Source organism: Rhipicephalus microplus, chromosome X (assembly GCF_043290135.1).
Source record: "Rhipicephalus microplus isolate Deutch F79 chromosome X, USDA_Rmic, whole genome shotgun sequence".
NCBI lineage: Eukaryota > Metazoa > Arthropoda > Arachnida > Ixodida > Ixodidae > Rhipicephalus > Rhipicephalus microplus.
Window position 1 is genome coordinate 395,298,557 of NC_134710.1, and position 22,796 is coordinate 395,321,352.

General features: G+C 45.3%; 1 protein-coding gene across 1 annotated transcript; it reads right to left on the reverse strand.

Moving 5' to 3' along the window:
- Positions 1 to 231: 231 nt before the first annotated feature.
- On the reverse strand, positions 232 to 22,306 carry LOC142775432 (serine/threonine-protein kinase VRK1-like). The gene is made up of 3 exons (XM_075876825.1): positions 22,209 to 22,306; positions 698 to 865; positions 232 to 580 (listed from the first exon to the last, which is right to left on the reverse strand). The coding sequence occupies exons 1-3, from the start codon at positions 22,304 to 22,306 to the stop codon at positions 232 to 234; spliced, it is 615 nt and encodes a 204-aa protein (XP_075732940.1).
- Between the last annotated feature and the right edge of the window lie 490 nt (positions 22,307 to 22,796).

A 22,796-nucleotide genomic window follows, 5' to 3' on the forward strand; every position in this document is an offset into this window, starting at 1 on the left:
AAGTGACCGATGGCCGTTTTTTCGAAGGGTCATCATGTGGTCGCTGCTGACCTTGGCTGGTGGTGGCTCCTCCACGACGTTCTCGTATCCCGTCTCAGAAATGCTGTCCTTGGCTAGGATTTCTTGAAGCACGGGCTTCTTCGGCGAGAACGCGTCGCAACGCGGCGTTTTTGGTGTATTGAAAGGCATCCTGCTCTCTCGCCTAAAATCACACAGATGGACGCCCTTTTCTCAGATCCTCTTTAGCCGCTTGTAGTCTGGCGCGTTCTCCAATTTGATGGAGGCAACGTACTTCAGAAAATTTGTTATGCCACAAGGAATGTCCTGATGGGGGAAGTTCTTGCTCAACATCAGCGGAGTATCTTCCAAGACTGGGCTCTCCTGATGAGTGACACACTCGGGGTACTTGAGGTTGTATTCCCATGGAAGTCGGCAAAAAAGCCACTGGACCAAGGTCTCGTTTAGGAGTTCCATGCTGCACCTTTGTGACTGTTCACCTACATGGGTGGCCTGACGCCTGAACTGAATGGTGTTATTGTGAGCGTTCGTGAGCTCTTCCTTGTACTCTTTTTGTTGGCCGCTTTGCATTAAATGGCAATCCAAAACAAAATCCATTAGATACACTTTGACTTCATTGCCTTTCACATAACCAGGTAGCAAGCTAGACATCTTCCCATAAGACTACATCCAATCATACCTGTGGGCGTCCTCCGAGACATCGATCACAAGGATGCCGAGGCCTAAGGGAGTCTCCAAGCAAATCTTCTTGCCCTGCCGGTCAAGAACCTTCAGAAGGCCTTCTCCAGTCGTATCCATCACCATGAACCGGTACTTGACCCCGTCGTGCTCATGGGGTCCAGAGCTTCTGAAACGTGGCATGGAAGAAAGCCAAACTGCGTCCACAAGAGCATATCTTCTTCTTCTTCCAGTGTATTCACTTGAAGGCAGCCGCTTATTCCGAAACGCAGGTTATATATAAATGCTGACGGTAGTCATGGTTGCCTTTATAAAATATCCAAATATATTTATCTCTTTATAATCATCTTATATCATGTATCAACATATTGATTTCTGTTAACATCATTTATATTCTCGCGGCATGCGTTAGTGTTAGAGACACCCGCAATATAGATTGAATGTCGGAGGCTGAATTACGAAAACAGCGAAGCTTTTCCAGCTTGGTGTAAAATATCTGTGTGGCTGAACAATATCATCAAAAATAACCTACATGCTCTCTTCGCTCTCTTCGTCTTCTTCCTGTCCTTCACGTTAGGATTCGCTCTATGAACACCTGCGCAGATTTGCCCGGCGTATAGCCAGGGGGTTAGAAAGAGAGAGAGAGAAAGAGAGATAAAAACAAAGAGTGGAAGCACGAAGAAGAGCAGAAAATTTTGGCGAAAAAAAAAACGCAGCATACAGTTACACTATCGGTGCTGAAGAGAATGAAAAGTATTTAGAAATATAACAGAACGAAGAAATGATATCTGGTAATAGCTAGTACAGCATATTGATACGAGTATAGCTATAATTATTATGCTATGAGGTCACAGTATTGAACGTCACATCAGAAAAATACCAACGGTTGAAAGTGAACGCGTAAGAAGTACAACAACTAAACGTCAGTCAATAATTCGTTGAAGGAATTTGAATTTAGGTGGTGCCGACGCAGTGTTTGTTATTACGTTCGTGTCATTCCCATGTCATAGAAAAGTGGCTCGTAAGGAGATGACACGTGAAACGGCATATAAGCTAAAATGTCTGCTTTATCATGGAAGCATGCGCGCAAATAAAAATCGGTCATGTAATCTACATTACGGGATACAAACACTTAGTGCCGATCCATGTGTGCACTGATTAAACAAAAATAATACCACTAGCTCGCATCGGCTGCTAAAAAAGGGGTATCCTCAACATTTTTCACGTTCGCATTGCGATGGTAATTTTGTGAGGTGCTGCTAATGGCTAAATTTTTGCTTGATTCCAGCATGTTGGTTGGATAGGTGAAATTATAGTAGCATATCTTTAGAACGTAACTCGAGCAGAGGGCAAAAAATTTTACACTATGGTTGAAGCACGTGCAACAACCGTCGCTGTCTTTCACAAGTTAGGATGTAAATATATGAAGAACTGGGAGGTGTTTCTGCAGATTTCAGAGATAAAGCACTGCACGGGCCCAAGCCAGCATAAAAGCATGGGCTGGGCCAGGCAAGGCATTGCTGAATCTCGAGTAAGGTATTCTTGGGCCGAGCCCGGGCCCGTGAGCGTCGGGCGTGTGTCGGGCTCGGACCTGAGTAAGTCCCATATTGGGCCCAGGTGTCACATATATCAGTATAAAGGCATGTGTACGCTATTTGGCTTCATTGCTTGAACCTATCATTCAACTTATTTTTTCCACGGAAAAGCTGATGCTTCATGAGTCTACTGAAGCTATAGAATATGCTCTCGCTCTGTTGTTGATGATGATGATGACGCCTTAAATATTACTCGTACCCGCTCGGGGGGGTTCAGCTGTTTAAAGTTGGCTTCTTCTTTACCTTTCACCTTCATTTCCCTACCACATTCACCAATTCTTTTTTCTGCCACACATCTCATTCTCTTTCATTGTCGCTGCCGTGATCGGCAAGCCTGCAACCGCAACCACGAGCCCCAAAAATGCAGATTTCGTTCACATGCTTGCACCGAGGCCTTCGGCCATCAATGACTAGGCAACACACTCTCGCGTTTTCAGTCCCTGTGAGGGATCGTGCTACAGACACCCGACATGCCCTGTTCAACGGAGATCGCTAAAGCCGCTCACTTCCGCGATCTAACAGAGAGCTGTTTTCGAAGCCCTTATTACTCTTAAAGATCGAAGGCTGTTACACGAAACGACATGATAGGCATCCTCGGGGAACCGCGAGGACGGCTTGTTCACTAAGTGTTTGGCTGGCTTTGGCCTTGCCGCGGTGGTCTAGTGGCTAAGGTACTCGGCTGCTGACCCACAGCTTGCGGGGTCGAATCTCGGCGGTGGCGCCGGCGGTGGCAGCTGCATTTTCTATGGAGGCGAAAATATGGTGGTTTTGCGACGTCAAAACGCACATACCAATAATCAAATTATTGGCTCACTTTGAGAGATATATGGCACTGTGGTGGCGGTGACTCAGAGAGAGAGGGTGGGTCAAAGAACAGTTTTGCAAATTAAAACATAGTGTACGTTGGGGACAGTGCCAGCGGAGGAGACGACACGACAGCTTTATGTAACACTGTCCAGCCTGGTGTATTCCTCCCAGAAGCACCTAGAGCACATTTATTATTTCATTAGATTGAACAATAAATCGACTTCGTAAGAACTTGATAATTTTACTCAACAGCAACAGCTCGCACGCGATTTCTGTAGACTCAAATTAGAAAGTTTTTCCACTTCATAGGGGTATTATATATTGTAGTCGATATTTGAAATGCAAAACTAAGACTGCATGCGTAGAATTTAGTACGTGAACCAGCCAGCTGTGACTGCAGTTATAGTTTATATTGATATGCATTCATTTAGCAAAATTGTGTTGGGCGGAAAATACCTAAAAATATACACAGTACCTGTGGAAGTCATGACACTGAAATAAGTTCTCAAAATATTCTATTTAAAATATCTTCTTTGCGGCAGGTATCTTTACAGTAATCTAAGATCGGGCCGTGCCTCATGTATGCTCAAGGCATATTTGGCTGAAATGTTCCTGGCCGGGCTCGGCTCAAACCTTTTGCGCCTATGCCGGATACGGGCCATATTTGAAAACACCAGGCCGGAATAGTGCCGGACTCGAGCGGGTCAGAGCATGGCGTTGTCGTGCCAGGCCGAGCTCGGGCCGAAAACCCGTCCTGTGCGGTGATCTAGTTGGTTATAGGAGCCCTTCAAGAAACGTATGGCTTTATGGTTACACTTAGAAGTATGAAAAAATTGAATGGTAGACGCAGGTTTCTTATTATTAAGGTAACAAAAAATTTAGTGAAAGGCACAAATATGTACATATTTTTTTAATTTAGTCTTATTGGACACATGCTTTACGAATTGCTGATAAGGTCATTCCAAACTACTAAGAATTCATTAGCCTTCGTAATCTCTTGGTAAATTCTATCATCATCAGCGAAAGCTCGCAAATGTGAAGCTATGCTGTTTAAATAAGTTGTGGACAAATATAAGAAAAAGGTGCGGACACAACAAACTAGCCTGAAGTACATCAGAGCAATTGTAAGGATGGGAGGGGGCAGGTATCATTAACAAAATACGGTGACTAGAATGTGGAGGTGTGAAACGCCAGCCGTGTTCCCCTAGCCCACAGGTGTCCCTAGTTAGATCTCTCCGATAGGCCGAGCCCCGCCGCGGTGGTCTAGTGGCTAAGGCACTCGGCTGCTGACCCGCAGGGCGCGGGTTCGAATCCCGGCTGCGGCGGCTGCATTTCCGATGGAGGCGGAAATGTTGTAGGCCCGTGTGCTCAGATTTGGGTGCACGTTAAAGAACCCCAGGTGGTCTAAATTTCCGGAGCCCTCCACTACGGCGTCTCTCATAATCATATAATGGTTTTGGGACGTTAAACCCCACATATCAATCAATCCGATAGGCCGAGATATAGCGCGGCCGTCGGAGGCGCTGCTTGCTATAGTGTGGGAGAGCCGGCACTATGGGCTGCTTGAGGCGGAAGCTTGTGAGCTTGGTTGGCTTTTCACGCGGTTTTCTGAGTTTCTTGTGCTAAGGGTCATGAGCGAAGAGACGCCTGGAAAACATACAATCAGCGACAGTTTCTTGTGCCCAGTGTGCCATTCGATGTACAGAGCATTCGCGAATAGGTGTAACGATTATATACGCCGACAAAGAAACGTATCTGCAGTTGTGAAGTGGGTCACCTCATGCGCCGACAGTACTCTACAAGAGATTTTGGCGAGATGTCAAGAATTTGATTACAGGCATACATTAATTTAATTACAGTAAACACAATAATTTAAATAATGTATGTACGGAAGCCGTCCATGTGGCGCATAGGCTTTGGCTTGGTACGTATGTGACAAGCGTGGACAACTACAGCAATTAGGTGTGTTGTGCTTTTAAAAACTAGGCAACTGGTTTTAGACAAACGCATTCATATTTTAAAAAATTGCGTCATCGCCACCTGAAATCACACTTCTTTATTGAGTTTAAAGTTTCATTCTCTTGGTTTATTTTATTTTAATTATTTGACGTCATCGACTATATAAAGCAAGCCAGAAGTTCTCACCTTGAGTATTATCTTGGAAGCTATGTAGCTACTGAGTGCATTGTGCTACTTGGCTGCACGTATTGCGAAAATGCCAACATAATGTGTATGAAAACACTGCCGTATAGCTTAAAAGTCTGACGAAAAGATAACGGGAGCATATTGGGCTGCCAGAGCAAACGGGCAAGCAAACTCGTACTATCAAGGTACAATTAGAAGTGCGAGTGATTGCAATGTATGAAATCTTGGGGCGTGAGTATGTTGTTAGAAAACATCAAGGAACGTGACCCCTTGAGAATCATTTCTACTTTGCTCTGATTTATGCGTGCAGGCACACAGATATCCTATGCGGTACTCAGCTGCTGACCCGCAGGTCGCGGGACCAAATCCCGGCGGCGGCGACTGCATTTGCGATGGAGGCGGAAATGGTTTAGGCTCGTGTGCTCAGATTTGTGTGAACGTTAAAGAACCCCAGGTGGTCGAAATTTCTGGAGCCCTCCTCTACGGCGTCTCTCATAATCATATGGTGGTTTTGGGACGTTAAACCCCACATATATGAATCAATCAAACAGAGATATCTTAATAAGATGGAGATGATTCCGCCTTCACGAAAGAACCAAATGGTGGTACCTACAAATTAGCACTTACTCGAAGAATGGTTGAATTATAGAGGTTTGAATTGCGTCTCGTTTATTTTAACTATACAGTGGGGAAAGCCCCGCTCTAATATTGCGATCCTTTATTGATACTTGACTGTATTGATAATTTCTAAAACTGCTGGTTAAGGAGCATGTTGATAAAGTTCTAACATTACCGAAATTATAGCAATGCCCAACATGACCGCATTGCCACAGAGCAAGCTGGCGGCACCTCCAACCACAGTGCCACCACAGCGGAATCGCGTGTGGTGTCCTGCTTGAAGCAGCCAGTTTTCCCACATTGCAATTATAGCCACCCTAACAAAAATGAACTGCTGTCGAGTGGTAATAAAAAGGACCGCCTTCCAGGACATAAAACTAGCATGAGCTTTGAGGCGCTTTTTACTGTACTGTAACTTTGTGAAATATTCTTGTTTGTCAAAATAAAATTTTGGTTGGAAGTCAGCGCTCGTCTTCGTCGGTCTGCCTTTCTGGTGACTTTCATGTGCTATAGCCACATTTGAAATGAAACAAGAACAAGCCAGTACCCAAACCTTGCTCAATGACAGCGTCAGTGAATCTTGATAGTTAACAACCATACAATTATGGCGCGTTGAGACGTACTTTTATGGCTCAAGGTGGCACGAGTTCTAGTATTTACACTTTCTGCCTGATTTCCATGGCTTTGATTGAGTCCAATTTTCCGACTAAGAAACAATGGCAAGAGCTCAGGCACTACATGTGTTTTTTTTTATTACAACTGTCACCTATTGACTTACCCCAAATCAGGCAAGTTTTTTTATACTCAAGTTCCAGTAAGAGAGACTATTCGATGTAGTACACTGCTACCTCCTCAAACCAGCGCAGGATGTCCTCCTGGTTGAGTCATAAGATGCGCGAGGTTGTTTGCCAATGCGAGCTTCTCACCAGTTATTGGTTGTCGGCGAAAGACGAAAAGAGGCTTTGGGGTTACTTACACATGACGTAATTTAAGCCTGCGCTAGTAGAGCCCCACAATTAGCAAGAGACGGAAGGATAAGTAAACGAATGAATTAGGTGGAGAAGGTACAGGGGAAAAAAGTTTTTGATTAGGGAATTTCCTGCGCACAAAAGAGTGCGGAGAGAGCACCTTGATTTAAAAAAAGAGAGAGATCATTAAGAGCGGTAGATGAAGCTATTGGTTGTGCCTTGAGGACCACCACGCAGCCCTGGAGCATCCCGTTTTTTTGTCTGGGCAAGTACATCATGGTTGAGCAGCAACACTGCCGTTGCAGTCCCTTATTCGCGTCGATCCTTCTTTTCTCATCGTTATATCTGACATTAATTTGTGTTGTTTCTTACAAAGAGCGGAGCGAAGTATGTAAAATCTTTATATTTAACCGCTCAATCCTTGATCGTATTGCGGTAGTGTGCAACAAATGAAAAATAGAGGAGAGAATCAAAATCAAACTATAACGTTAGCTAATGCAGCATCCATATTCTTCGCGAGTTTCGCGTACACTCGTAGTTCACCGATTCATCAAGCAGGCCTTTCAACGGCAGAATTAGCAAAATCATTTCACCTCAGGAGGCTATGCCTTTTGCGGGACACGTACGTGTGCGGCTTTTCCTGTAGCTTTTCATTTAGCGTCAGCGCTGCATGGAACCACCATTGCTTGCGCTAAAGCTGCAACAAGGAATCCACATAACTAATGATCGCGTAACTCTCGAACGTAAGCTGGCAAGCAGCGCCCGGACACAAAGCGAGGAAAGCTCCCAGACGCCCGCGCTTCGCACACGACGTGGCACTTAGGGCTCTCTGTTGCCGCCCGTGTTGACGAAAGGCAACAGCGTCCTACCACTGCGCCGCCATGCTAGCGTTGTGCCCCACAGCAGCTTCCGTGGTCAGGACTCGTTAGGCGCTCCTGAAGCGCTCTAGCAAGCGCCGTGCTATCCCAAGTGATTTGATGGCGCGCCGTGTGTGTGTGCGTGCGCCGTGCCGCACGCGAGGTCGCCTAATGGCCTGAGCGTGCGCGCGCGTGCTCACTGGCGGGACAGAGTGGAGGAGGGGTGATGCTCTTCAAAGAAGACTGCCGTGACCGCAGAGCGGTCGCTCAAACACTTGGCCGCGGAGATCCATCGAACGAGCCAGAGCCGACCCTGAGGTCTTGTTGTTTCAGCCCTTCGATCTTGTCTGGCAAGAGAATGGGGCTCGAGGGACAGTCTTCGAGGGGATTGATTTTGTCGCTTGCTTCTGAATCGCTGCCGCCTGCCACACTGCTATAGCAGTTGCTTCTCTTGCTCACACGCCCAGCCTGTTCTTTCGTTCAATTGTCGCGCACTCTCCACCACAGCGGTCGGGGTGGTGTGTTTTCTCTAGTGAGCTGCCGCGGCAAGCTCTTACCTCTGCGTACACAGTTTATCGATGGCCAATCTTTTGTTGAAAGCTTCCACCGTCAATCGGTACACCTACCTACGCCCATATACAGAGTTTTTCACGGTACAAGAACACAGAATTTTTTGTAGCAATTCGATGAGCGTCACATAATTAGTTTATCGAAAGTTCAGAAAACCACAACTTATGGTTTGCTGTTATGTGGTGCTGGTATAGCTATATTTTATATTGTTCGTAATTTGGTATTTAAATAAGTGCGATTATAATTTTTTAATGTTCACTATCGGGCCAAGTGCGCTTGGCTCCGTCGTAGAGTGCATTCCAAAAGGACTTTTTTTATGTGACAACGTACATGTTGCGTGGCAATTTTTTTCTGTTGTTTAGAAAGCCCATTAAACATAAAATAAAAGTCTGTGACTGCACTCATGCACAGCAGTATCGTATCGCTGTGAAATCGTGCTTCATGTGATACTCTATGTGTCATTTTAAACGTTACACATAGTCATACTTTTTGCTGCGATGAAAGCTTCTTTATGTTCAGGAAATCTTGACTCTTACAATATCTGCTTTCCCTATCGTCATCTTGAGCCGAGTGTACAAGTTATCTCGGTCTTAATGACTATTTGTCATTTTTTACCACTTTCGTTTGTAATATCTTCAACATCACGATTGGCTGAAGCGTTCACTTACGAAGAATTACAGCATTAAAGAATTTCGCGAATAGAAATTCTGGCCTCCTATTCGCTAATAAATAGATGTCTTAGTTCTAGAGTTCGCCGTATACGAGAGAACATGGGGCCCCATGGTGCATCAGACATGCATCATTTACCCGTTATGATTGTGCGGATTACTCTCCTCTGTGGCATGCTGCGCTGGACGGCTGCCCAGCGTTAGCATAGTCACGAGCTTCTCTTGCCGCCTTTCTGTGTTTCATTGCCGGCTACCGTCATACTGGTTGGATCATTGCTGCTGTCAGGCACCAAAGCTTTTCGTCAAGAATCCTCGTCGCAGCAGACCTGGAATATAAAAGCTACCGTACAACCGGCCGATTTGAGCACCACAGCGCAACAGACATGCAACACTTACTCATCCTGATGGCGCAGGTTAGTTACCTAGACATTGCTGCTGGTCCTATCCTAGGAGTCGTGCCCACCGCAAACAAATATGTGCTATGATGAGGCACTTCGTTTGGTCAGTGTCGTGACGGTGTTCCGCTGCTTTGTCTTTGCCGCTGTTAATGGCCGGTGATGAATAGGGACAAATTCTGGTCCAGCTTCTTTGCAGACAACGCAGGATGGTGTGATTTCATTGGTATTAGATACAATGCGTATGCTCGAGTCTGGTCAGACCTAAGGAGCTGAAGAGGATCAAAATAATAAACATCTTACAGTTATGGCAAGTACGCAGATATCTGCCTGTGTTTCGATGCTGGCAAACACTGTAGAGTCACATAACTTACATAAGCTCAGTAGCCTTGATTCTTCCTTGTGTGATCTGGCAGCGAAACTGAATGAGGTTACAGAAAGATGTGACGACGCTGAGAAAAGATCCCGGTGGCATAACTTGCTTTTCTATGTGCTTGAGGATGATGAGAAATTAAAAAAAAAAAGATGATTCTGAGCGGAAAATTATCACCTTCTGCTGCTAACAAATGGACGTTACATTCAGTGAGAACCAGTTTGAGTGCCTTTATAAACAAAGGAAGTTTGCCGTGAATGACCACAGACTTATCGTACTGAACATTCATTCTTCAAAGACAAGCAGGAAATTCTCGCAAGCATAAAGGCTGGACCTGTTTTGTTAGAGATGACTTTTCTGTGGATATCGGGTTAGCAAGGTGAAAGCTACTTGAACTTGCAAAGGTTGAGAATAAAAATGGCCAGCTGGTATTGGATAAACTGCAGATTGCTAAACAAAACTGTGTTTATGAAAGTCCGACAGACACTGTTATAGCATCTGCTAGATATCTAGTGAAATAAAAATTAACTAGGGCAATACCTAGATCCAGCCACTCTAGTTGTCGATCAGTATAATGAAATACCACGGTTCAGCTGACGCTTTATTCAAGCACCAGCAAGATGGCACCGAGGACGAAGAGGAACGACGTGAAGACTGATGATGGTTTTTACAGATGAGGAAGATTAAGTCCAATGAATTCTTACACTGATTTCCCCCGTTGATAAAAGCGGCCAGCATGGCCGCGAATTACGCTGTGGAACGCATACGCTAGGGCTTGAAACGCGAAACGTGCACAATCTCTGTCCTGCGGCAGCGTTGGTCATGTGGGGGCATGAACACGTGTGACACGGTAGTTCACCGGTGAGCTGTGTTCGACAAATATTTAGGGGCCAAGATAGCGTAACTCAAGCTTCTCGAATAAGCCAGGTGTTCGTGCAGGAGTCCACAGAAGTGCATTGTCACCAGGGCGGTAGAGAACGATGCGGTGAGTGGCATCGTAACGACGTTTGCGATCTTCTTGGCTAGCTTCGGTGTTGGCAAGTGCGCACAAAGTAATATACTTAGCTACCATCGCGGAAAGACCTGGCCAGAAGAATCGACTGCGCATGCTCTCGTAGGTTTTGTAGTAACCAAAGTGGACTGACGTCGGGTCGTCATGTGAAGCACGCAGAACTTCAGTGCATAGTGCGCGTGGTACGACGGGAACCCATCGATGGCCTTCCGGGTGGAAAATCATCGATAGAGCACATAGTCTTCCAACTTGAATAGTCGGTGTTGTTTACGGAGCCTAGCTTTTGGGAAGACGAAGCACCGGTAAGCCAACCGATGAGGTCCGTACAAAAAGAATCGGCTCCCTGGTGAGTGGTAAGTACGGAAGAACGGGTGGATGAAGGTAGAGAATTCGAAATGGATGATATCGACGAGGTGTTCTCCGCATAGCCAATTTGACAAGGGGATGTGACGTGCGCCAAAAACTGCGGCAGGGCATCGTGACAAAGCGTCGTCATCTTGGTGTTGTATTCTGGCCTTGTAGATGACGTCGAAGTCTTATGATTGTAACCGGAGAATGCAGTGGCCAAGTCACCCCGATAAGTTTTTATTTGTCAACAACCAGCAAAGGGCATGGTGGTCTGTCACAACAGTAAAATGTCGACCATGTAGATACGGACAAAATTTTTTTTTTGACGACACAACAGCCAAGCACTCTTGTTTGGTTATTGAGTACCTCTTTTCTGCAGAGGTCAGAGTACGGCTTGCCTACGCGACAACTTTCTCGCGAAACGCATATTCGCGCTGAAGGAGTACGGCGCCGATTCCTTGTCCGCAAGCATCAGTGTGTAATAACATGGTGCCTTGTAATAGAAATAACAAAGCACCGGAGGGCATGTCAGTGCGCGCTTGAGTTCTTGCAATGAGGCTTCGCACTAATCATTCCAATCGAAGGTACCGGTACTAGCAAGGAGCTTGTGGAGAGGAGCAGCACTGGTGGCAAGGTTGCAAATGAAGCGGTGAAAGTACGGTGCGAGCCCAAGGAAACTGCGTAGTTCTTAGGAATGAAAGGGGCGCGGAAAATTGAGTACTGCGTAAATTTTGTCCGGATCGGGCCGGATGGTATCTTTGCTAACGAGATGTCCCAGAACATTTATAGCTGTGTTACCAAAATGGCACTTCTTTGTGTTTAGTTGAAGTCCAGCGTTGGAGAGGCATGTGAGCACTTCATCTGGGCGTTGAAGATGATCAGCAAAAGTGGGAAAAAACACGACGACATCATCAAGGTAGCAAAGAGAAGTTTTTCACTTTTTTTTTTCCACTTGAGGCCACGACGAACAATGTCGATCATCCTTTCAAATGTGGCGGGGGCATTACATAGGCTGAATGGCAATACGTTAAACTCGTAAAAACCGTCCGGCGTAGAAAAGGCGGTCTTTCCTTTGTCTGCTTCGTCCATTGGAATTCGCCATTATCCGGACCGAAGGTCAAGGGTGGAGAAGTATTGGGCACCTTGCAACAAGTCAAGTGCATCATCTATACGGGGCACCGGATATACATCCTTTTTGGCAATCTTGTTGAGCGCGCGGTAATGAACAAAAAATCGTACCATTCCATCCTTCTTTTGTGCCAACACAACGGGTGATGACCAAGAGCTACCAGAGGGTCGTATGATGTTTCTATTGAGCATATCGGTCATGTTCTCCTCGATGTTTTTGCGCTCGGCCAAGGAGACTGGGTAGGGACGACGGCGTACAAGAGTCTGACCTTCAGTGTCGATGTGATGATGCGCACCTGTGGTTTGTCCTAGCGCCGAAGCATTGGCGTCGAAGAAGGCCTGGTGTTCCGTTAGCAAATTTAGTAACGCCTCACATTGAGGAGCAGAAAGGTCAGGATTTATCCCGGGAGCAAAGGAGGAGGAAGTAACAGACTGGCCCTGTTGTGGCTGAGCTGGCAAAGCGTCAAGAGAGACCAAAGATACCGGTTGGGTATCCGCATAACACGACACTGCAGAACCTTTGGGTAAGGGGACAGAATCCAGGGTAAGGTTCTGGCCAAGGATTATTGCAGCACTGACTTAGAACCGCACCAAACTGGAGGGGAGTACAACGCCACAAGCTAGACAGTGGCTGGAAGGGGTGATAAGCACGTCACCATTGGCAATATTCGGAGAAGTGATGGTGAGGAGTTGCTCCTGAGCCGGGAGCAGTATGGAATCGGAACCTGCGAAAAAACGCAGTGGTTTCTCATCGATACGTTCGCTGCAGTGATCGTTCTCGGTTACAATGAATTCTTACAATATTCATGTTTTTACTATTATTCGTAGCCTTCTTCATAAAGGTGATAATCTGCGTTCCTTCTTGGAAGATGCTGATAGCAATATTGTTGCGCTTACGGAAACCTGGATTCTTTCAAATGTAATGAAAAATGAAATTTTCACCAGGAATAAGTATAGCCTATATAAAATTACCACACCGCTTAATAAAGCAATGATCTTGTTATAGCTATCCGAAAAATAGATGAGTGGCGTTTAAACTGAATACGGACTCCTACATTGATATAGAGTGGGCCGCCTGTACTACAGTGACAATGAAGACACTGGCTGGTGCATGCTACCGTCCGCAGCATTTCAACACAACCTAGTGCCCTCACCAACCAACTTCGAAGTTCCATTAATTCGGCCATTCGAAAATATTCCAGCGACATCCTTTTCCTGGTTCGTGACGTTAACATTCCGCAAATAGATTGGTATCGATTGCCATATTCCTGCCAGAACGTAACAAAGCTCAAAAACCTCTCTGACTTTTTGTTTTATTTACTCAGCCAAGTCATGTTACTATTATTCTAGATCTCGTTTGTTGCTATATTACCCGAATCGATTGGGGATGTTCTATACATTGACAGTTCTAGTGATCATAAATTTCTCTAATTACAATTTACCATTCCTCTCGCATTTCAGGGTAACACTACCACTCAAATCAGCGATTACAACCGAGCTAATTATAGAAATAGCAATAATCCACTTAACGATTATTTCATTGAGACATTTCTGCTTTTGTTTTTTGATAGGACAGTTGAATAGAACTGGTTGTTTTTAAAAACAATCTAACGATTTAAGTGCACCTTTACGTCTCCGCGGTGTTCGTTTGCATTGATACAGTTAATCTGTTGTTTTACGAACCTCTTAACCATGATCATAAAAAAAGCCTGTGCATAGAAAAGCTAAGCTGGCACTGACTTCATATGCTAGAAGAACGTAAAGCGAATGCTTCAAATGGTACTGTTGCTCTATTCGAACTTAAAAAACACTTTTCTGAAAATTTTCCTTCTCTTTTCAAACCTTTTCATAAGAATTTCTGGTGTGTTAAGTTTCCCAATGGCTAAAGTACTTACAGTTAATTGAATGATGACCATCAACAGCCACTTATTGATAGGGAATGCCTGCATGCTTGTAACAGATATTTCTCTTCTATATTTGTGATGAACAGATCCTTATAATATATCTATTCTTCCTGGCCATGGTTATTAGTGTATGAGTGCACTTGATGTCTTCGATGAAGGTGTCGATAATGTTTGAGGAAATCTCAAAATATCAACCTGTGCTGGAGTGGACAACATTAACTCTAAAATAATAAAAAAACAGAGTCATAATATCACCTAAATTCCTTTGGTATCTTTTTCTGCACTAAAAATCGTCGGTCTTTGTACTGTTTGAAGTTGGCGAACGTCATTCCAGTTTTAAAATATGGCAGTAAAAACTCTCCACAAAACTACTGACCCCATCGCTAACTTGCATTTGCTGTAAACACAGTAAACACATTACGCATAATCGCCTCTAGTATTTACGCTCAGCTTTAATACAATACTTCTTTTTTAGGGGCGAAGCTCTTTCTTATCTAACATTGTCATGCGTCACCCGTAACCGAGAGAAGAGACGAGAAAAAAAAGAAGGCAGTATCTCCCAAACTGTATATTATACGGCGCTATCTCTTAGAAGTACATACAAACTGCAGTTGAGTGAGTATATTTTAGAGGGCGCTGTACCGCTCCTCTTCAATTGGTTGCTGCGCGGGCTGTGTCTGGGTACGCGGAAAACGAGTGCCTCTCTCAGTCTGCTGGATAGTCGCCGTATGTGGTGGATCATTGGTGGGGCATCGATGAAGCACAGCGGCGGGTGTGTTGAAGACGCTTGCGCTCGGCTTTCTTGGCTCAGGTCTCATCGGTGTCACCCACGCACCGTCTGCATTCTCTAACGCAATCGGACGCATGGACGCATGCACAAATGGACGGACACACGAACGAATGGATGGACAGACGCCTCGCCCCACTATTCATCATTCATTCTGTAGATATGCTGTAATTATTAGCGACACGGTTTAAGAAAAGGATTGTCATGTGATACGCAGCCACTGGAATTCACAACTGACACACTCTAGCATGAACGATAATCTTCAAACCAACTGTATTTTTCTTTAATTTTGCGAAAGCACTTAATTGTGTTGCGCACTCGCGTGTACTGTTGAAATCATCTCTGTGCCTGGATTTTTTACCATTATCATGTCTTCGTAACTTTTTTTTTCCATTAACAGTTCACACTAACAAACAGTGTCACCTTTTCCCTCTTTGGCATAACATACAGTGCACTTCAGGGCAGTGTTCTTGGCCCTTTGCTATTACTACTAAACACTAATGATTCACTACTGGCATATGTTCAAACCTCAGTCTTTTCTCTGATGATTATATCATATACTATTCAAATAAATTCCCTAAAGATAATTTCGACCTTCATATTGACTCGCAATAATTACTAAGTGATGTGAAAGATAGCAGATTAAACTAATTAACTCTACTAAATGCAAGATCACTACTTTTAGCTGACAGCTAATCAATACTAATTTCTCATACTTGATAAATACCATAGTAATATCAAAGACATAATCGTACAAATATTTACCATTCACCTCAAGCATAAGTTTTTATAGGACATGCATATCAACATCATTGCTGCCAAGGCTATCAGGTCACTTACATACGGTGCCGAAACATGCCGAACTCACCTAGCAATCTAAGACTATATACTCGCTAAAGAAACCATTCTGCGTCCTAATTTAGAATATGCGTCATCACCATTGTCTCCTCATCAAGTTTACCTAACTAACAAGTTTGAGTCGGTACAAAAAAATAAAACCACTTGTCTCATTACGTCTAACTCTAGCACAACGCAGATCAAACATGACATACCGCTTGTGCCATTATATTGTGCGTCTTTGTGAGTTTTTGTGCAACATGTGCGTCTTTCCATTGCTGCTTTATCTCTATTTCATAAATGTCTCCATGTAATCATGTAATCATGCCATCCTCTTTACCATTGGAGTGCCCTCTCTCACGTCACCGTGCTTACATAATAAGTACAGCATCAACGTATAAGAGAACGAACTAATGCTTTCAATTCATCAGACCTTCCCCTGACCACTGTTTTATAGAATGATATTCCCGACAATATTGCATCAGTAGTTGCCATAAAGCATTTCTTGATCAGTTGCATGAACATTATTTGAAGTAGCATAAAATCTTTATCCGCGAGATCTTTCTGCATTCATTCTTTCTGCTAGTGTGTGTGATTTACGATAATTTATTGCTCATATGGATTAGGATATCCGGCTTCGCTGTCTGAACATCGGTACATATATATATATATATATATATCCTGATAAAGGCCAGACTCTAGGCTGAAACGTCTAAATACATTGTGACCGCTCACGGAGGATCTACTTGACTATATATATATATATATATATATATATATATATATATATATATATATATATATATATATATATATATATATATATATATATATATATATATATATATATATATATTTGTGTGTGTGTGTGTGTGTGTAAAATTGCCATGATGTATGCACTTTTTTTATTAATTTCACTGTACACTTTTTATTTTCATTTGCTTCTCTTTATTTATTGATGTACTTTGCTCCTACATTTCTTTGTGCCTACCATCCTCACTAAATGCGTATTAGGCTCTGTAAGGTGTCATGACTAAATAAGTGTAGAAACTAATAAATCATGACGCTATAAATATGACCAACGGTAATTGTTAGTTAATCATCAAAATACCGTGCGAACTTTGTAGCCTCGGTTCCTGGTCTTTGGAAATTCTGTCACGATCAAGCCATCTCGATGTGAAAGAACCTGAACAGTACAATAGATGAACAACAATGTGTGCTAAATGTAGGAGGGTTTTGTTTAAACAGCTACATTAGTTTATTACCTTGGAATGTGGCTGTTAATTAGTTTGTTTGGATAGAAACGAGGTTGACATGAGGAAAAACAGCAGAGTATGCTTATTAAAGAAAACAATAATTTCCATCATGGGAGCGAATGCTTTGGTGAGTATGCCAGCAATGCAGAAGGCTTGAGTCTAAAATTTGTGTGAGATTCGCATCCAATTGTTATTCAAAGTACCATCTGCAAAAGAAATCAGACCATGCTCTTTTATAAGCTTCATTCGAATTCAATGATTCAATCATTCATTCATATCTTCATCTATTCATTCATTCATTCATTCATTAATGTTGTCACTTACCTGTGTCCAATTATAGCTGCAATAGAATAGGTGTCGCATTCACATACTAACGTTCGCGTAAAATTCAAGAATTCATAAACATTGTATTGACAGCACATGAATAATTTCGCGGGAAAATATTTCTCGGACGACCTGATGACAGGTATCCTTGCGACAGCCTCGTTCGTAACTTAGGAGGCTTAGGTCACGGTCGTGTGTTGAAATTCGTGGTCGTGGCGGCTGCATGTTGAAGGAGTCTAGAGGCTTTGACACCTGTGCACATTTTCCTACGAGGAGTTTAAGGAACCTTGGTGTCCAAACTTGACCCGGATCACCCCACCACGCCGTGCCTCACACTCGTATCGAGATTTTGAGTTGCAAGACTCCTCAAACTATTGTTAATTGTAAGCTACTGGCTGATAAAGAAAAAGGCGTACCTATTTAGGTGGCTGTCAGTCCCCTTCACAGCGCACTTAAGTCGCAGTGTATCAGTGTACCAGCGTTTTCTTCGTTTTCTTGTTTTACCATCATCAAAATACCGCCATCCCCGACCCACCGCTGTGGGAAATGAAGTCCACGACTTGTCGATCCCATTAGTCTTGAACCATTTTTCGAGTAACCATCAAACAACCTCGGCATCAGAGTTAATTGCCTCAGTAATCAGGTACTCACATTCTTCAAGAAAGAGGGTAGTTACAGAAATTAGCGTGCTCCAAGCTATATTTTTGTTTTCTCGCCTCGAAGAGTGTGCTATAAATGAGACGGCACTAAGGAAAGAAGTTTCGTCGGTGCTTGTCCTGACCATGAGCGCGTGGGATTAAACGCGATCACCCTCCCCCACCGTAATTCCTGTGCGCGAGTGTGGCTCACCGCGAAATTAGGGCTGCACAAGTTGCCTTTTTCCCTCTTCTCAACATTTTTCTTGTTCCCCTCTTCCTCTTTACAGTGAAATGTTCGCGGGCTATGGAGTGTGGTGGCGGCGCGTGGCAGCCCTCGTGGGAAGAAGTGATTCCGATCCAAAGAACGCTTTGTATTTATGTCGGCTATTCTTGAATAGCATGCTCTCAGCTGTTCGACGTCAAGAAACAGGCACGAGCAGCTCCGAACAGAGGGAGCACGGAGATCAACACTGTGTGAAAAGAGCATTGCCTGACAAAATGGCAACTTGGCGCTCTTCTTCTAAACTCTGCTTGCCTCGCAAGACGACAAGATTTTGCGGAGCGTTTCATAGCGGTGTCTCCTTTCCGCAAGACAGGTTTTCTCACCTAGCCTGAGGGGTGGTTCGTGGCCCCTTAAAGTATAGCCCAAAAACACCATAACCATTGAGACAAGACGTAGGGTGTCTTCTGGTTTACTCGTGGCTTCGGAGTCGCGAGGATGGCGTCCTCGCCGCAGCCACAGCCAATGACAGAGACGTATGCCTTGCATACGCGCCCGTTTTCGTCGTCGTTCGGCCCGCAAGACACGCCCGCCTGCAGGCGCCAAGAGAGTGACGCCAATAGAGTTGTCGTGCGCCGCCCGATCGCTGCATCTCCAATCTGCATGCGGAATGAGAGTCGGCAGCCACCGCCGTAGTGCATCGCTGGCTCACGGCCTCGGCTGCCAATCATCCCGGCCAGGCCAAAAGTCGGCGACATTCCGAGCACGTCTTTCTCTGTCATCTATCCTCGCTGAGACTCCCCCGAGAACTGCGCGAGCGAAACGCCCAAGGATATAAGCGCAGTTTCCTCCCCGCTTCATAGGACAACCTGTATCTGCGGCAGTCAGAACGGAAGATACCTCGCTCACGATTCCTGTTACGGTAGCAATGCGCCGCGCTAACGAGACAGGGTTTCCTAATGGGGGACAAGAGATCGCTGTGCGGCTAATACAACTTTGAGTGGCCAAATAAAGTGGGGGCCTTATACTGACTGAATGACTGATCGACTTGGCTCTGACTAATTAACCTGACTCTCTAGACGACTGAATAACTCCCGGATTATAAGCGGAGTGATTGAGTGAGTGTAATAATTAAAATTGCAAAATCTTCAGAAAAGGGAATTTATTTGTTTCGACTTGTAAACAGCTTCCCCCCCCCCTCCCCCCACATTCCACTTCGCAAAAGGCTTTAAAAAAACTCGTGATATAATGCGTTTCGTCGTTCGAACTTTCGGCTGCTTGCTTGCACTTTGGTGTTCCTAAAATGCTAAAATATGGTGTCAGCGTAGTCTGTCTACGATGCTGTCTAAAATGAAAACACAGTCCCGATGTGGCTATTTTACTGTGCATATCGTACCACGTGAATGCCGATGTTTTTATTTTCTAAGGTACATAAACGCGGCAAAGACGAAGTGAACGCACAGCGAAGTGAATGTGTCCTACAGAATATTAGGCAATCTTGAAGCCTTTTTGCTAGCCACTGGACTAATAGCAGGTGATAATCTATAGTGGATGAAAGGTGCTGCACCCGTTACAGCGTTGCTGCGGTCACCTGTCAGCACGGTTGTGATGCGTTCATAATACGGCCGTAGCCAGCGATGTGTCGCGAGTGTCACGTTGGTCCTTGCTTGTCTCGGCGTGGAGGGAAGGGAGGGGACGGGCTTCACATGTCGCAATTACAGATCCACGGTGGCGTGCGCACACCGCATGATTAATCCGCACAGAACATCAGCTGTGAGCGGCCGAACGGAATCAAAAGTCGCGCCGTGCTCTGACTGCGCAATCGAGGCGACCTGCGGCGGACGCCAAACATCGCCGAGCGCGCTTGTTATGTGCTCCGCTGGCAGCCTGCATTGCTTCCCCGCCGGTGCCCCGGCGTTGCTTTCGACGCGGTTTCAAGCACGTGGTTCTCTTGCACAATAAGGCACAGTGTGCGGCCTGGCATGTCTCCCCCTTCTCAGTAGTGGTAGTAGCACGGCGGTGCTAAAAGTTGCGCGCCCTGAGAGGGGCGGTGCCATCGGGCGAATTGCATCAAAATGCGACCCGTGTGCTGTGCGCGCACACTGACAGCGCCAGATGGATTTCGAATGCAGCGTCCGGAACGGTGTCGCACGGCGACCGGCTATCCAAAGCTCTTCAACTGCGTCTCTCCTGGCCGCTGGAACACCTCTATCGCGGTGTCGAGTCTCTCAGTCGAGATATATATACGTACGTGTGTGGAGTTGGCTCTCCGATCAGAGTGCACCCCCCGCCAGCAAACATGGTCCACATCAACTGCAGCGTTTCTCGAGCTTACCCCCCCCCCCCCTCCCGTCAATGACGCTGGAGTCTGGTTGTTTGTGCTCACACCACCAGGCGTGCGCCTCGACAGAAGCTTGCGGCGGGACGAGTCGGTGGCTTATATCCATAACTGACTGCTTATGTACGAGCACAATCTGCGTGACACCATATCTTCATCTCCTATAAGAGTCAATTCCTCGCCCGGTCTTGTGCTGCTCTAGTGATCGGTTTTACACACGCTGTATCTCTGCAAACAATAATTTATGGTATAGGAAGCCAAAGCAACGCACGGTGGCGCTGCGACTCTGGACAGGCACCGCCACCTTTGGTAGAAAAGTAGAAATCAGAGATGCATATCGCGCGTTTTTCCTTCTCGCCAATGCGCTGCCGCTCGCCTACGTGCTCGTGCAGAGAGCGGGGTGTGCGTTTGATTCACATCACAATGTACGACCTGCAGTGTGGCTTCATAAAGATCTCTGAGCTGGACAAGCACTTCCTAGAAGAGAATCTAACAAAAGAATTAAGCTCGTTACCCAAGTTTATGACGTGGAGCAGACGACAGAAGACGAGAATGCCCTCGTCACTGCGAAATGCATTTGTTAGGTCCATGACAATACCTAGTACGATGTATGCTTCGCGGTAATTGAGTCTTATTCTCCAGACATAAACCCGCGTACTCTATCAATGTGCTGCGTTATATAAAAACAATATATTTGTTATTTTGATGTGGTATCTAACAGTAGCAGCCATGTACTGTCATGTGCAAAGGTTTGCAGCAAGCTCAAATATAAATAAAAACTTAAGTTATAAGGTCATGACATTAAAATGCCCGAGATGTTTTAGAGTCGTCTTTCACGCCGCGGGAGCATGACCCGCTGACTTCGCCACGAAGAAGCAAGCTGAGCTTTATCCAAGCGAGTCCTGTTCAAGTGCTCACTTCGTTCTCTGCGTCTGAAGTATCATGGCCACCACGGAATACATATGGAGATGGCGGTGTGCAGCAGCTTGAGCAAAGTGTTGAATTTACGTTGCAGCATTTGCAAAGAGCTAAACAGCATCAATGTAAATAGAAAATAAGTTGTGCACTATCTTTTCCCCGTATTCAGAAACGTTTTTTTGTCTTGAACTTGACTTGTCACCGCCTTCAATGCAGCGCGTTTGGAACGCGTTTGTGCTTCATGCCTTGGCAACGACTTAGGACACCACGTTCGAGGCGTGTTTGTGCTGCATTGTATGCTGTGGCAAGTCAAGTTAAATTCAAGGACCGTTTCTGAATACGTACGACTCTCGGAAATCAGCTGATCGGTGCCGGTCTCCAGAGTTCACGCTGATAACGAGATCCGGACGTGACTATCCGGTTTTGCGACTTCCAGTCGCTCGCATGCAGCCTCTGCCAGTGTGAACATCAGTCGCTTTGTGGTCGCCAGTCACGAATGGTCGCGCGACCGCTGCTAGCCGCCGGTGTGCACCAGTCTGAAGTGACTAGCCAAAGCAGTCGCTTTTCGACCGTTTGCGACCGTTCGCGACTGTTCGCGACCAGTCGCAAATGGTCGCGCGAGCCGGTGTGCACCAGTCTGTAGTGTTGAGAAACTTTAATTCCTGGCTGCACCGGCTTGCTCGTTTTTTTTACCTGAACATATAGAAAAAGTGCCGCTGCAATAAAATTGCGCGCACATGTGCCATGCTCGTGCAAGCAATTTTATTGCTGCTGGATTTTTTTTATCATTGCACCATGTCTCCCACCTTGCATCTTCACTCCCTCCCCCTTCATGGAGGAAGTTGTGCTTAGGAGGCGTCGTAAGCACGACTAATGTGGCAGCCTGTGCACAGTTAAGTGGCATAGTGAAAGCAGTCTAGGCACAGTAAATGTGGCAGTCTGTACCCTCGCATAGGCTGCCACAATAACGTAGAATGAGTCACGTCTACCACTGGGTGTTACTTCTCTACACTGGTATGTCCTAGTGAGAAAAGCTGATGCATGCCATCTCATATACCACAATGTGCTGACTTACAATCACAACACGCCTTTCTCCTGCGCCTCCGCTACAGTATTGCGACGAGCTATTACTGCTAGATACCCGGTAATGAATCGCGCAAAGCGCGATATGTACGTGGGAAGGCGAAAGAGAGGGTGAAATGGCTAGAGAAAAAAGATCATCAGCGCAGATGAATCGAAAATGGCGTGTACGGTGCGGCGTAGCTACAGACGAGCACTTCAGCTACACTTCAGCTACACTTCAGCTATACACTCAAACTTCCAAAATCATATCCTCAATACAGAAAGCAGTACCTTGCTATTTAAATAAAACTCTCATCAGCAAGATCCTTAAC